The sequence below is a fragment of the Hemitrygon akajei genome, chromosome 18 (assembly GCF_048418815.1).
Source record: "Hemitrygon akajei chromosome 18, sHemAka1.3, whole genome shotgun sequence".
Classification (NCBI taxonomy): Eukaryota; Metazoa; Chordata; class Chondrichthyes; order Myliobatiformes; family Dasyatidae; genus Hemitrygon; species Hemitrygon akajei.
In genome coordinates, this window is record NC_133141.1 from 42,718,472 (window position 1) to 42,735,352 (window position 16,881).

Here is a 16,881-nt window from a genome sequence, read left to right on the forward strand (position 1 = left end):
GCAGAATCCAGTGCTCCCAGTGTAGACTCCAATATACCTGGCAGATTGGGAGATTGCTTCACTAAACACCTATGCTCCATCCATCAGAAAAAAGTGGGATCTCCTAGTGGCCGCCCATTTTAATTCCCATTCCTATTCCGACATGTCAGTCTCCTTCTGTTCTCTCCTATCAGACTCTCTCCTCTCCAGCCCTGTATCACTTTCACCAATCGCCTTCCCAGCTCTTTACTTCATCCCTCCCCTCCCAGTTTCACCTGTCACTTTGTGTTTCTCCCTCCCCTCCCCCCACCTTCTTACTCTGACTCATCTTCTTTTCTCCAGTTCTGATAGAGCGCCTCAGCTCAAAACGTCGACTGTTTACTCTTTTCCCATAGATGCTGCCTGGCCTGGTGAGTACCTCCAATGCTCTATGTGCGTTGCTTGGATTTCCTGCATCTGCTGATTTTCTCGTGTTTGTGAAAGTGATTCTGATTGAGGGTTCCGCAATTAACCGGCACTTTCTCCCAAGCCAATTTCTTAGAAGAGCAATTATGGCTACAAAGTCACAATCACACATTATCACCATTGGAAGCTTTGCTGCATTAACATTGTAGTTTTTCTTTATGAATTTGACTTTTATTTAGGGAATCGTTATTCATACGCCTGTGTTAATGACTTCGAGAAATACAGTCGACGCAAAGACTGACTGACTCACGCACCCAAGCATTACAGTTCGGGCGCGGAGCGACCGATGACATTTTTTTTTGATTGCGCACGCGTATAATCGAAAACCCGGAGGGGCGAGAAAGCCCCCTCCCTCGGTGTTATCACGTGATCGTACATGCGCATAGGGCTCTGCTGGGACAATTCCGTAGGGCAATCAGGTGATGTTGCGGCAGCAGAAACTGAGGGGAAGGTAAATCTTTTCTCCACTTATCCAGCTAAAAGTTAGCTTCGAATTGACGTCTACTAACGTTGTCGGGGCGATCCTAAAGGGTGTGTGGAAGCCTGCGACGTTTTGGGGGTAAGGTCGGGTTTAAGGCGAACCAAGGGCTCTGGGGAGGTGATCGGCTCGGGCCCGGCTGGGTCGTGCAGTGGGAGGCTTTACCTGTCCACCCCCTCTTCTCAATCACCTCTGCTCTCCACTGTGGCACCCTCCTTTACTCGTTTTATTTTTTTTCTGCGATCCATCTGTTAAATTAGACAGGAGACAATCTGTAAAACGAAAAGTCATTGTTCTATGAATTATAAATGCGCAGTTGAGCTGGTTGGTGGTTAAATTGGTTATGTAGTCTGCGTATAATTGGTTATGTAATTTTATATAGTCTAGGTTAGACAGTTCTGTTTTGCATTTGAAGATCCGATGAGGAGTTAACACAGAAAAGAGCTGGTTACATAAATATTCCATCTAAACGCATGAAATTCTCCACGCATTGAATATGAAATAAAATCAGAGATAATCATCGAGCTGAGAATAAAAAAGTTAAGGTTGTATGTCCGTGACCTTTCATCAGAATTGGAAGCATTTTTGGTTGTCAGAAGGAAGAGTGAAAAAAAACCAAAAGGAATGTCAGTGAAAGGGTGGGGACGCAAATGCATTGGTATCTGCCGATAGAGAATGTTTTTAGTTATGCTAATTGCAGCCAATTGTTGGAGGTGTAAATGGAGGCCTGAAAAGAGAGTTAATGCTTTATCTTTACTTGGCCTAATGTTAGGTCCGATATCATTGGCTTTCATTAGCTATCCTTGGAATTGTGTGTGAGATCTTAATAGTGGCTACGGTTCTGGGAAAATAGTGTAGAAATTTCACCCTTGGAATTTCCTAATCAGCTTTAATAGAAAGCAAAGCTGGGGATGGAGAAAATCTGCAGATGCTGGAAATCTTGAGCAAATCATGCAAAATGCTGGAGGAGCTCAGCAGGTCAGGCAGCATCTATGAAGGGAATGAACAGTTGAAGTTTTGGGCTGAAACGTCAACTTTGGCTTGATGTTCCACCAGGTTTTAAAATGTGTCAGATAACCAGGGACATTTATGAAAACATCTTGGTCAAATGCAGTGATGCAAATCAAAGCATGCCTGTTTATAAACCATTTGAATCAAACTAAATGGTTGAAATATAGTTCGGAAACCTACATAACAAATACATAAAATATATATAACCTTCCCCTTGGTCTACCTAATCGTTAGGTTTGCAGATCATTTGAACTTAATACATTGTCTAATCTGATTGCCATATCTGAGCTGTAGTGGAATCTGAACAGCTATTTTTCCCAGTGAAACATAAGACAATATGTGCAAATAGTCGAGACTTTTTAAAGATTCAATAGTTGAAAATTACCGGTTACATGTGCAATCCCTAATTCCGATTTGTCCTGTTATCTCTTGTCTTGATTATTCCAGTTGTTGTTTGGCTGTCCACACGATTTCATTTAAGTTCATTCAAATCTGTTATATACTAATATATAACATGTCCTCTTCATCCATCGGTCTTGAGTTGTTTTGCCTACTTTGGCTCTTGGACTTTAAATGCCTTAGTTATCCAGCCCTCAATTTTCCAGGCTTCTAGTTTTGGCATTATGTGCATCCTCCAATTTTAATCACTACATTTGACTAACCTTTTAATTGCTTATCCCCCCAAGCCCTGCAGTTTTCTCCTGAAATGTCACTGCCATTCTATTTTTTTCGGTACTTCAATTTCCTTCCATGTCCTGAAGATATGGAGATTGGGAGATGAGTTGGCTGCTGTAATTTGCCCTTAATGTGTAGGTGTTGAATGAGTGGTTGAATCTGTGGAAAATTGATAAACTAGGATAAGATTGATATAAAAGTGGGTGTTTGATAGTCAGCATGGTTTTAGTAGGCTGAAGGGCCTGTTTCTGTACTGTATCTCTCTGATTAAGATGCTCCTTAAAACCATCTTTTTGATAAAGCCATTGGCCACCTGTTTCAAATGTTATTTTGATGTGTAATTACCTTTTTAGTAGATTAAGACATTTGTACAATGCATATTGTTGTATGACTTGACTTGCTGTGAAATAAACTATGTAGAATATTTTCATATTTCTATTATTTGCATCAATACAGTGCAGAGGTCAAATATGTCAATTCCTTTGCAATTATTTTTAACAGTCAGAGCTTTCTCTTTAAACACCATGAACAATTAAGTATTCCATCAAACTGAATTAAGAATGGAAATTGTACATTCTACTCCAGTGCTTTGTGGTTACAAATCTTTTCAAGATAAAACTTGATACTAAATCAAGTAATTTACAAAAAGGTAAAATAAATTTTGTGCAATGTATGAAAAATATTAATTTTTAAGCAAGTACTGAAATGTGAAGATTTATAAGGTATTAAAACTGTTGTAGCAATCAATAGTGAGGAACAGGAACTTGTTTCAATTATGAGAATATAATCTATATGAATTATATAATCAAGTCTCATATGTAAAGTATCTGAATACAGCAGTAGCATTGACTGAAATCTAACAGTACCTAAGTGTTTTTGTAAGTTTGTAGGTAAATAGTAATTTTTCCATAATTTTCTTTAGAAAGAACGAGGATATCACTTATTGAAAATACTTGGTAGCACTGCAGTGATCCACCATGGGAGAGCTTTTCCGGAGTGAGGAGATGACACTGGCACAGCTTTTCTTGCAGTCAGAAGCTGCTTATTGTTGTGTCAGTGAGCTCGGAGAGCTTGGAATGGTCCAGTTTCGAGATGTAAGTTGATTGATTTCATTTCCCTAAGTGATTATATAACATGACTGTGAGTACCACCTAATTGTCTTTGAGAGCCTGATGTAGCCTTCCTGCTAATGGAAATAACTGTTTACTCTTGGTTTCATATCTTGTGTGCTTTATATTTAATGGGTTTGGATGCTTGTTTGCTTTATATTTGTATGCTGTCTTGTGTTGCCTAGAGTTTCTGAACTGGCTATTTCAGTCTTCCAACACTGAGAAAATAAATATTAAGTTGGACTGCCTTTGTTATACATACAATAGATCAACTGGATTCCCGTTTGCTTTCGGCAAACTGAAATGGAGGTTTATTTCAAAATTCCTAGTATTTCTTTCATTTTGATATCCAGTGCTATAAAATGTTTATCACTGGAAGGATTTATTTAGTGCCTCTTCGGCAATTGACAACTATCAGTTTGGGTGCTTTGACACATTCTGTGTTTTTAGTTTGGTGCATCCGCCCTAATGGTCACATCGGTAATCTTTGCTGCAGGGAATTACGAATACATTAATAAATCCTGCTCTTTTTTGGTTTGTTCCATTTATGTAGAACCTGCATTCATTTTATTCCACAGATATTTCCTGGTATTGACTAGCAGAATTTTAACATGTAAATCTCGGCTTTATAAATCAAACAACCTTTAAAATTGTAATTTGTAAACGTCTTACAGAAATTCGCTCAGTTAATTTAGTTTATCTTCTTCCTTGTGCAGTTAAATCCAGATGTGAATGTATTTCAACGCAAATTTGTAAATGAAGTTCGTCGTTGTGAAGAAATGGATCGCAAACTCCGTTAGTATCTGTAATGAATTTGACAGGGACCTTTACCACTTAGTTACAATCCTTGTGGTATAATATTGGGGAAGTAGCTATGTTGTTCCATTTTTCATATTTGAAATCACTTCTGTAATAAGTGTTGAAAGCAGTACACAAGTCTTAACATTCATTTGTATTTAAAATACTAAGGCACCAAAATGTTTTTTGAGGAAACTTTTCTTACAGCCAGAAATGAGTTTGAGAATAAAGAGTTACTAAAGTATTTGTTTACTGGTGTATATCTATCTTTTGAATAAAAAATGATGATGCAAATCAAGCAATTGGTTTTTTTAAAAAAATCCTTTTAATTGGTTTCAGGTTTTGTCGAAAAGGAAATTCGAAAAGCCAACCTTACAATTTTGGACACTGGAGAGAATCCAGAGGTTCCTTTTCCTCGTGACATGATTGATTTAGAGGTAAGCAGATCTAGATTGTCTTGGATACAATCTGTTCAGAAGTTCGACTTTAGTATAGGAAATAAATTTTGTTTCCTGATGGACTTGAAAGAAGAGATTGGTTATGCTTCACAATAAGTAGATCATGGTGATGGGAGACTTCTATATTATGAAGCAAAATGCTTTGCTTTATTTGTGCCATTCACCCTCATTTCTATTTGAGTTTGAGAGTTGAGGTTCTTGTTAAAATAATTGTGATACTGGAGTAGTGATGTATGTTCTTAAAGCTAAAAATTTTGTGTAATAACTTACAACTTTGATGGGATCCTTACAGTTGGTGGGGTTCCTAATGTAGGTTTCCAGGGTGCCATAGATGAATCCTGGATGAGTAATTGAAGTTCATTTTGTAGATGATGCACTCTACCACCACTAGTGGTAAATTGGTTGATAGGATGCCTGTGAAGTGGGCTGCTATGTACTGGATAACGTCAAACTTCTTGATGTTGGCACAACATTTGATCCAGGCAGGTCGAGAATATTCCATTATGTCCTTGATTTGTGCCTTGTAGATAGTAGGAAGGCCTTGGCATCTCCTGAAGTGAGTTACTGACTAGAATAAAGAGCGCCTCTAGTTTTTGTGGCCATAGTATTAACGTTAACATAGTATGATTGGTCCACTACTAGTCATTGGTGATCCCAGGATGTTGATGGTGGGAGACCTGGTGATAAACCGATTGTATTAGGTGGGTGTTTGGAGATTGTCATTGTCTGGCAGTTTCATGGATCAGATGTTACTTCTCACTCTAGCTCTTGGCATATGCAGGTGTGAGCTGCTTCATTTACTGGGGAGCTGTAAATAGAATTGAAATGTGAAGTTAAATAATGAATAAGTAATATAAATCTTTTGTATTTGGCTGTCAATCTGTTTGAAGCATGCATGATAGATTAACTTTTATAAAGATATGTTTAAATTCAACTCGTTGCTAAGTTTATTTTCAGTTAGGATTATAAATTATTTAGTAGTGTTCTTGAGTTGAATAATTTACTTCCAGTATCTACTTGATGGTTTTCTCCCTGCATGCACTAGAATGTGCTCAAATAACACTTGAATAACAATTCGAAAGAACTGTGTTGATAATTTATTAGAAAATCTCTCTTTTAAAACATTGTTTGCAAAATCAGTGAAATGTGTAGGGGTTTCATAATCTCCATGAAGTGACAACAAATTTAGGCTGAGTCCTGGAATGAATTTTCATTTAGTTTTACATTGTTGATTGATCTGTGCTGACAATAGCATTTACAATAACCTTAGTAGAAAAAATCTTTGGACCTTGATTTTGAGTCTACTTCCATTATCATTTGTGATAAGGTGTTAATTGCAATTTGGCAAACAATATGGGGGGGGGAGGGAGAGTGAAGTTTTGCATTCAGGAATATTTTTTTCTATCTCGACCACCTCCAACCAAGTATGGCTATAAATTTTGACTGACTTTTGATTGACATTTTTAACAAAGTTTTAAGTGAATTTTGTGCTAGGTTAACATTATTGAAGGTTGGAAGTTTCAATCTTTCTCTATATTTGCTTTATTATGTATGTGGAAGGTCATAATTAACCAACTTATTTCATTATCTACTCCGAAGTGTTTAAAACAAAGTTGAAGGCTTTGTGGTGCATGGGATCTGCTGGACTTTGAGGGCTTTCTGTTGTATTGCTTTCATGGAATATCCTGTCAGGGTCACAGTGTGTGGAGCTAGGGTCAGATAGAATGGCTGTGAAATAGAAACCAAAAGGTAAGTCTTTTTAGAATTAAAAGGAAAACGGTAATTAAATTTCAGGGATAAGTTTTGGGACAGTTGTGAGGCATAATACAGTAACACTGCTGTCCCAGTTGGCACTTGGATATGGTGTCAAGGTATTAAACATAATTTCTGAAAGTTTTAGTGAAATGTTAAGCTATGCAGTAGCAGCAAATTTAATGGTAGTTTAACATTTCACTAATAAACTCTCAGAAATGATGCTTAACACCTGGACCCATATCAAAGTGTCAAGGGAGACATTAGTACTATTGAGCAGATTATCTCCAATATATACTGGTTTTAATTTGTGCCCACACTTTGCTTAAACCACCCAGTTTTCTGCTATACAGTACTGAAAAGATATTGAAATCTGGAAATGGGTGAAGATGGTTTAGTGGGATAGTAAAAGGTCTTGCTGAAATTAGGAATATTTGAACAATCTGGGACATTAACAGTTATCTTTTTGTTGAATGGATAAAATATCATCGATGAACAACCTTAAATAATGGAGCAGCTTGCTTGGTTAATTACCTTAGAGCAAATAAACATAATTAAAGTCAAATTTATTGTGATATGCTCAAGTCAAATCGCTTTTTATTGTCATTTCGACCATAAACTGCTGGTACAGTACACAGTAAAATCGAAACAACGTTCCTCCAGGACCATGGTGCTACGTGAAACAACACAAAACTGCACTAGACTATGTGAGACAACTCAAGGCCACACTAGATTATGTAAAAACAACACAACTACTAGACTAGACTACAGACCTACACATGATTACATAAAGTGCACAAAACAGTGCAGGGCAGTACAATAATAATTAATTAATAAACAAGACACTAGGCACAGTAGAGTGCAATGAGAACTTACTGTCAGCAGTCTTGTGGATGGATGGCGAAAAAGAAACTAAATAAATTAGAGCAGGGGTTCCCAACCTTTTTATGCCATGAATCCCTCCCATTAACTTGAGGTTGGGAACCCCTGGCTTAGAGAAATTCCTTTTTATAGAAGATAATGAAAATGTGAAATTTACTGCCACATGGAATGGTTGAAGTAGACAGCATTAGCATTTGACAGGAGGTTGTTAAGTAGGGGATGCAAAGAGTATGTGTCATAAATGTAGTAAGATTAGGAACCCACTGATGTGTGCAAATTAACAGCAAACTCAGACAATGGTCAGATCCTCTGATTATTTTTTTCCCTAAATAGGTACATTAGTCGTATTGGATTCTAGGAGGCAATGGCAGGGCAGTCATATAGATAGCATTCCTTATTTTTTATAATGTCATATGATTAGATGCTTATTTGTAGATGTATCATGTGAAATGCAAACTTTACTGGGTATTTTACAATTCAACATCAATTGAACTCATCAAATAATTATAACTTACTGTGCAGGATGTAGTGAAATAAAACCTATTATTTCTTCTCATGCACACTTTTGTATGCAACTACGTAGATTAGTGGTTGATCTTTGAGACTTTCCAAGTAGATCCCAAAAGAAAAAAAAGGAAGAAAAATGCGCACCAGGCAGAAAAGACCGGAAGGAAAACCCTGCAACCCCGGAAACAATCTCTTTTTTTCAAACAGCTTTCTGTAGCGGGAGTATTGCTATATTACCATTATCCTCATTGGTATTAACTTATCTTCATAATGCTCACATTACAACACTTCTCCCCCTTTAAATTCCAACATTCCCCAAAGGTAAACGAACTGGGAAACAAAAAGCAGTGGTGTCATTAGCTTGCGTACCCCTGAAACTTATACTAGTGTCTCAGTAACAGTTTACCAATGCAAAACACCTGAAAAACATGGCAGATTCAACATTCAGTCTAACAAAGGAAACTGTCCATTCAAATATTCAGTCTGTCAGGAGGTTTGTAAGGGTGCTGTGCTGCAACAGATGAAAATTATTAAATCTAAGTACAGGAGCTGTCTTACTGACAGACACCTCACAGACTGTCTCAGACTGGCTGTCTGTAGTTATGAGCCACATTTCAGGGAACTAGCAGAAAGTATTCAGTCCCAGTCATCACACTGAGTGCAACAGTCAATATTTATTCATTTATTTTTCATGTTGAAATAAAATTAAATAATGAAATATAGAATTAAAGGTGTTGTAATGTGCGCATTATAAAAATAAGTAATACTAATTAGGATAATGGTAATATAGCAATGCTCCTGCTACGGAAAGCTGTTAGTAAAGAGAGATTGTTTCCAGGGTTGAGGGGTTTTATTGCCAGTCCCTTCTGTGTGTGTCTAAATGATTTAGTAGGTTGATCTTGCCTTTCACTAAGGCCGAGGTAGGGGATCTTGGGCTTAAAAAGGTTGGCGACCACTAAACTAGATGATAAATCCCACAATAGATCTGGTGCAGTGGCTCTTAAAAATCAAAGCCTGGTTGTCATCTACCAAATTGGGTGCATTACGGTGTTCAGGTGATGTTAACAGTAGTAATAGAACTTGCGGATTTTGTTATTTTTCACCCTCCAGGGTATTACTGGAATATAGTTCAATTTAAATGGTGCATTGCTACTAGGCAACCTTATCTCCAATGTAAAATGGTTTAATTTGAATTAACACTGACATTTTTGTCATGTTTTTCAGGCAACCTTTGAGAAACTGGAAAATGAACTGAAGGAAATTAATACTAACCAGGAAGCATTAAAACGTAATTTTCTAGAGCTGACTGAACTGAAGTACATCCTTCGTAGAACCCAGCAGTTCTTTGACGAGGTCGGATTATTGTACATCTTTCCAATTATATCCCATGCCTCCTTGAGGATTAGTTTAAGCTTGCAATGCATGTGTACATCACGGTTGGCCTTCAGTCCATGTTTCTAGTTTGCAGGGTCACTTTAAGAATGCCCATTGCAAAAAGACGTAATATTCCATATCAAGTACATCAAAGAATTCCTAAAATTCATTTGTATGCTGATTTGCCTTCAGCACAAAAGTGCATGGTTTTATATTTAGCTTATTTGCTTCTCAGCCTAATTACCTTTAATCAAAAATCACTTTTAATACTATTTTGAATTGGTAATTATACTGTACTTTAGAGAAATTGATGGGGTAAGAATTAATGCTGTTCTAAGCTCTTCAACTGTTCAATGTCCAAGTCTAAACTTGCGTGTTACCTGTGCTGAATGGGCAAGTGTACTGATTATTGCTTAACTTGTTAGAAAATTTGGATCAAATGTATACTGTACCTATTGTTGCACTTCTTTAAAACAAAAGCAACTATCTTCACTCTCTGTACACCACCAAAAGCAGGATGATGGTTGATGCCTTTCTTCATACTGCCTGTAGAGTGAGCAACTCAGCAGGTTGCTGGCTGTTTATGGGAGCAAAAGAGTTGTCAACATTTTGGGTCGAAATTCTACATCAGTCCCGATGGAGGGCTTCATGCTGGGACATCAGTAATTCCTTTTCTTTTACAGATGCTACTTGACCTGCTGAGTTCCCCCAGCAGACTGTTTATTGCTGCAGATCCTGGTATCTGCAGTCTCTTGTGTCTGCCTGTAGATCAACATTTTCCAGAGTGGGACTAGCTCTTCTCCCCCCCCTCCCCCAACCCCCCCATTCCTTTTGAACTTGTTATCTTTGAATGTGAAGGCTGATCTCTCAAGCCCAGATGATCCTGAAGCTGAACACTAAAGCCTTGAGTGAAGCAGTGGGGTAAAATTGTGAGAGGTCAGAGCCCATGAGAACGTTCTGGGAATGTTGAATTGGCCCTGTCCCCAACTTGCTGTCAGAACATTCAGAAACATTGAAGGCATATTAAAATTCAACCAATCAATATATATTTTTTGCATGCAGCTAATTATAATCTCTATCCATAATGATTGTAATTTGCATTCTTTTTATCCCTGTAGCTATATAAACTGTCTCTTAAAGTGAATAGTCTCAAGGTCCTGCACTAGCTGTGTGCTGCAGTACACTTTTGCTTTTGGAGCCCATTGGGTGTCCAGTAGCAGTTAACAGTGGAGAATTTGCTGACAGAGCTCAGCCAGTCAGTTATGGACTTCAGTATCAGCACAAGAATCCTGATATTTGTGAGAACTCAACCTGAGGAATACTGAATGTTTGATGTAGGGCTACTGGCTTTTACCAGCAAAATCCTGGACGTTATTTCTCTGAATTATATCTTGTCATATTGAGTGGCTAGATGTTCCCACCTGAATATTATTGCCAACCCTTTGTCCAAGAATTTATGAACAGTTATTATATAATCAAAATTATCACAAAATTTGTCACAAAAGGAGGTTATTGTTGGCTGGTTTGAAGAACATGAACTGTGAAAAAGTGTGAATGAAAATCAAAAAATTGCAGATGCTGCAATCTGAAATAAGAGAAAATGTTGGCAACTTTCAGCAGATCAGGTAGCATCTAGAAAGAGAATATTTCTGATGAATGACCCTTCATCAGCACTTGTTTTTGCACATCTCCAGTCATTGATTTAAAATATTAAATGCTTCTCTCTCCACAGAATGCTGTCTGACCTGCTGAGTATTCCCTCCACTTCCTTTGGTTAGAAGTAATGACCATTTGATCTGTTGTTTGCATTTAAAGTAAATGAACTGGCATACTGTTTTGCCAGGGTGTTTCTCAGTGCATTGGTGCATTAATCTTCTGGATCCTCTACAGTATAAAATGCAGTGTACTGGATTTTCATTGATCATGGATTCTAGCTAATATTATTGATCAAGTAACTCAAAAAAAGAGCAGCTAAATTAATATTGTAGAAACAAGTCATTATCAAGCAATTGGCATCTTAAGTATTCTGTTGTGAAATTTTAAAAATGGGAAAGCTAAATGACATTTTACATGTTATAAATTAGTTAAAAACAAACCTACACTTGGTCTCCCACTCAGCTTTGTATGTTGCTCACTGCTTTTTGTAGTTTTGAAATGTAGTGCATAAGACTGACATGCACATTTGAAGAGTTTAACATCCTAATGTCACGGAGTTCACCTATGATTAAGATAAATACTGACATAGATCTTCACAGTAATATGCAGCTGCTAATTTAATTTTTTTTAATATATATCGTGGCTCAATGTTTTGTTTTTAACTGAAAATCCTGAAAATAGATTGGAAATGACAAATTACAGATTTTCAAACTGTGAAATTACCTTTAAGGAAGCAGGTATTTTTCCTCTGTGTATAAATGTGATAGATCTGGTGGTTGTTTTGGAAAATTTCCATTTTTCAGCCGTTCAGAGTGTTTTTAACTGCAGTTGTTTCTGGCTATAAATTTTGATAGATTCTGGAAAACCATTTGTGAGTGAGTGCAAAATAGTTTACTTGTTATGCAGCATTCCATCTACCATGGGGTAAGGCTGAAGGAAGAAGCCAGGACAGATGAATATAGGCCAGGAAGGCTATTTGGGTTGGGGTGGGAACAGCTAGTATAATAATTGTTGTCCAGGTAGAAATATAAAGATCACAAACGAGAAAATCTGCAGATGCTGAAAATCGAAGCAACACATGCAAAATGCTGGAGGAACTCAACGGATCAGGCAGCATCTGGTGAAAAGAGTAGTTGACGTTACAGGCCAGGACCCTTCCTCAGGAAGATTTTTTGACAATTTTCCAAGTCACCTGAAGACTGGTTTCCAAAGCAGAATTTTTTCAGCTCTCAGCTAACATCTTATTTTGCTTTTTAGTGTAGCCTCAATGATGTATGCATAATGAAATCCTGGTTCTAGTTTGCGTTCCTGTGGATTAAACTGTAGTTAGTACAACCTTTATGTTGTTTGCATATCATGTTCGCAGATCAACCTGCTCATTACAATCTTTGGATGTGATAGCATCAAAATGCATTTTATTTCCTAATGTTAGCTTGTAGGATTTGATACTGGCATCTTTGTTCCTAATATGCATCCTCCTTTGAATATTTCAACTGCAGAGCCCTACTGTACTTTGAAACAGTGTCTGAAGTAGAACTTCTGATTTTTTTTTCTTTTTGAAAATGTTCTGTCTTTGTAGAGCAATCAAGTAGAGTCTTCTCTAAAACTGGGTAGCAATATTGAACTTCCAAAAGACATGTGAGGAAAAATGCCTGTGAAGAATTTTATCATTGTGATCAGTGAATACCATAATTTATTGATTTAATTGAGCAGTACATGTTTTCAATTGACTTTTGGGATGATCCTTCAACAAAAAAAATTGTATTGTATGTACTCCTTGTAACAACTGTAAAGCCAGTTTAGCTGGCCGGTGAAGGATCAAGAATATGTTAATTATGTTTGTCCTTTTCCCAGTCTTCTTTCTTAAAAATAGGCAGAGCAGTAACAACGGAAGAGCTAAGTTTTGAATCATTCAGCGTAAGCAGCATTAAGTGCAGGAATCTAAGGAAGACTGGAAAAGTAACAGTTAATGGCATGCAGATTCCCATCCCTCCCTCCCATCTCCAAGTTTCCTGTGAATTTATTTTTCTTTTGCTTTGCTGTTCTGCTTATTGTTTTGAGTGAACTGTCGCAAACTTAATTTGTTTTTTTTTCTTGACCATTTTGAAAAAATTCAGGACTGTTTCATGGTTGGTCTCCAATAAAGAGCCATGCATCAAAATGTTTTTTGTTAACAGACATCTCCATTCCTGCACTTTGTAAGCTAGTTATTAATTTGCATTTAAAGAGAAATCAATAATTGGCTAATTACAATCCTTTTTTGGTATAACTATATTGGAACGTGGGGCTTAATGGTGGAGATCAATCTCAGAATGGGGGTTGTGATGTACTCTGCAAAGGTATTTTTAAAACTTCATGGAATGATTTACTGTGCCTTTCAAATTGGCTGTTTGAGACTGAATCCCTTATGCGTGTCCATTGCAAAGTCCTTAAGTAGATTTGAATATCTTTACCAAATGGTCTAAAGTAAATGAGTATTCTCTCATGATTATACCTGCCTAAATCTGTTTTCCAACTTTGCATCAAATAGCTCTTTTCAGCCATTTTTTTAACATTTCTTCCAGTTAAAGGACAAAGTTGTTCCTCTGGCCTAATGACTTTAAATACAATCATTTTGTAAAAATGCAGCAGGGATTCAATAATCATATCAACATGTAGTTAGTTGTATAGTCTTCGCTAGTTATAAAACTGCAGTTTAAACAAGTGCCTCTAGCATTTGTTGAGCACTTGCCATAAGATGGATTCTCACCCCCCCCACCCCAGGAAAAAATATGTATGGTAAACAGTTCCTATTTTACTGAGTATTACAGAAACATATGTTAGTGGATTTAGCAAATCTATACTAATGGAAAAACTTAACCAAGGCTTATAATCTGCAATGTGAGGAGCATAATGTTATCTTTAGAATATTTCAGCTAAGGTTCTAATGTAACTTGACATTGTTACTGCATTTGCTTTCTATTTTCTCAAGTGCTTTTTTGAAGTAAATTGTCTAGGTCATATATGTCAAACTCAAGGCCCGCGGGCCAAATCCGGCCCGCGGTGGAATTATCTTTGGCCCGCGAGATAATATCTAATTACTATTAAAGCTGGCCCCAGTAATCGAAGCGCCTATGGCGTATGATATGGCTAATGCTGAGTTTATTCAGGTACCAGGTTTTCAGTGTTTATTCGGCAGTCTTCTTCATAAGAAACGGAATTTGTGAAGTGAAACACTTTGTAGTTATAGCAGAGACTGAGACACATGAGAGCAGGCTGAAAAAACGGAGGCAACGAAAGCTGCGTTCGCACGCGTCCGACTGATCCGGCCCGCATGAAGCTGCATTTTGCTCAATCCAGCCCGTGACCTAAAATGAGTTTGACACCCCTGGTCTAGGTGAACTAATCTGTCTTTTTTTCTAAACACCTAGATCTTCAAAAAGGATTAATTTATCTATGCAACAGAGGTATTGAAATTTGTCATTCAAAATCTAGTGCACAGTGCTAACACTGCACTGTTTGCATTTCAGTTACATGGGCACAATAGCTTATATATACTTGCTTTAAGGGTCAAAAGATCCAAGATCAACTCAGGCACTTTTTAGTTGTATTGAATTACATATCGAAAGAATAATATTAGCTGCCTCTGCTGTTTGCTGGTATCTTGGAGAAGACCAATTCAGGAATTTGAGATCTGTTGTATTTTGGGGACCAATTGAAGAACTGCCACTTTACCTTGGGCATTAACCTGCATTAGTTTGTAAACTTTGCTAATTGGCACACACTGGTGGATGTGGTATTCTCTAAATATCTGGGGTAGTTTTAATTGACTTTATGATGTCAACTTCTAGACTAACAGGCTTATGTTATGGTTGTCTCAATTTAGAATTAATCCTTAATTCTTAAGTTTTCATAGAATGCGCATGCGTATGAGAGGCACTTGCTCTACATAATTTAGTTTGATCTAAAGAAACACCCATTTTACAGTATAAGGCAATCCTTTTCTTGCCTTTAAGTTTATTTTGAAGATTTTGTTGTCATGAATTTAGAAGTTGCATTCCACACCTTTTGTAAGTTTGTTGTACATTTGTTAACAAGTCGTATGTCATTCAATATTAAACTTTCAAAATAACAGCCATTGAATTCCTCGCTCCAGATTCTTATAAACATTTTTTGAAAGCTTGTCAGGCTTTCCTGAACGCTCTTGTGACTAGTTGGTAGAGAGACTGGCCAACTCATCTTTATCTCCTGTGTTTTCATCCAACTATAATTGTTGGAATGAGAGTCCTTCTGTTCAGAAATGCAAGATCCATATTGAAAATCACTGCCTTAGGAAGTGGTGGTTGTATGGATGGTGACAGATAGTTTCTCTGAGATTAGAGTTGAGGCTGATATTCAACTTCAAATTTGGATGTAAAAATTGGGATTGATGATTGGGACCTCTATAAAGAAATAGCTTAACATTTGGTTGTATTAGTTAACAGGATTCACTATTAACCTGTGCTTTGATAAACATAACATTTTACTGGTTACATGTATTGGATCTTCAAGTACCTTTTTCACAAATTTTTAAATAGTCACAATTTTAAAACACTGAGTAAAACAATGATATACACCAGAAATATGGGGGGAAAATCACTGATTTCTAAGAGCTAACACGAGGAAATCTGCAGATGCTGGAAATACGAACAACACACACAAAATGCTGGTGGAACACAGCAGGCCAGGCAGCATCTATAAGGAGAAGCACTGATGAAGGGTCTCGGCCCGAAACATCGACAGTGCTTCTCCTTATAGATGCTGCCTGGCCTGCTGTGTTCCACCAGCATTTTGTGTGTGTTACTGATTTCTAAATCATTTCTTTGCATGCCAAGAACACCTTGTCATATTCTTCCTCTGGCTCAGGGTGGACCTCAACATATTTGTCAACAGTTTGGGATTGGCTAAAATTAATTTCCCATTATATTTGTTAAGTCATCAGTGCTGCTCGTGGCATGGTGACAGATAAAAACTGTATAGATGATTATAGTTGTCCCATTCATTACCGAAATCTAGCTATCATCAGTATTATAAACACTGTTCCCTTTCCATTAGTCTTACTCTTTTCCTGTATTTTAGACATAATGACCAGTAGTTCAACACTTTTAGTTGAATTAGTTGAAAGCGTTCTTGAAATCAACTATGCTAAGATACCAGTACAATTAACTAATGAGTTGGATGCTAATAGTTGCAGATCAGGAAGATATGTGTACTGTTTTTAAAAAAAAAAAAAAGATTTTGTTTTTTTTAATCTTATGGGCATCACAAACAGAATTGGAAACCTTAAATTACTGTTCTGATTGTGCAGAGGCATAAGTAACCCATTGTAGTGACTTCCTTTGCTTAACTGGTCAGAAAAGGGGCAGCATAGTAGCTTAGCGCTTAGTGTAACACTGTTACAGTGCCAGTGACCCGGGTCCGATTCTGCCACTGTAAGGAGTTTGTACGTTCTCTTCATAACTGTGTGGGTTTCTTTTGGGTGCTCCAGATTCCTCCATATTCCAAAGATGTACAGGTCAGGGTTTGTAAGTTGTGGGCATGCTATGTTGGCATCAGAAGCATGGCGACACTTGCAGGCTGCACCCAGCACAATCCTCAGACTGTGGATGGTCATTGATGTAGGTGACACATTTCACTATAAGCAACACGTACAACAAGCTGGAGGAACTCAGCAGGTCGGGCAGCATCCGTGGAAATGAGCAGTCAACGTTTTGGGCCA

At 37.4% G+C, this 16,881-nt stretch overlaps 1 protein-coding gene across 9 annotated transcripts in view; it reads left to right on the forward strand.

Annotated features, from left to right (window-relative positions):
- Positions 1–297: 297 nt before the first annotated feature.
- The window catches only part of LOC140741361 (V-type proton ATPase 116 kDa subunit a 1), a 59,282-nt gene continuing 42,698 nt past the window's right edge, over positions 298–16,881 (forward strand). For 5 of the 9 annotated variants that reach the window (XM_073071504.1, XM_073071509.1, XM_073071510.1 and 2 more), the window contains exons 1-5: positions 771–895; positions 3,531–3,702; positions 4,434–4,512; positions 4,855–4,952; positions 9,339–9,467. In XM_073071504.1, the coding sequence (XP_072927605.1) occupies positions 3,586–3,702; positions 4,434–4,512; positions 4,855–4,952; positions 9,339–9,467 (423 nt within the window). In that variant the 5' untranslated portion in view covers positions 771–895; positions 3,531–3,585. Of the gene's footprint in view, positions 390–770; positions 1,004–3,530; positions 3,703–4,433; positions 4,513–4,854; positions 4,953–9,338; positions 9,468–16,881 lie in introns of those variants that run through there. The other 4 variants (XM_073071506.1, XM_073071507.1, XM_073071505.1 and 1 more) reach the window with 4 other exon arrangements.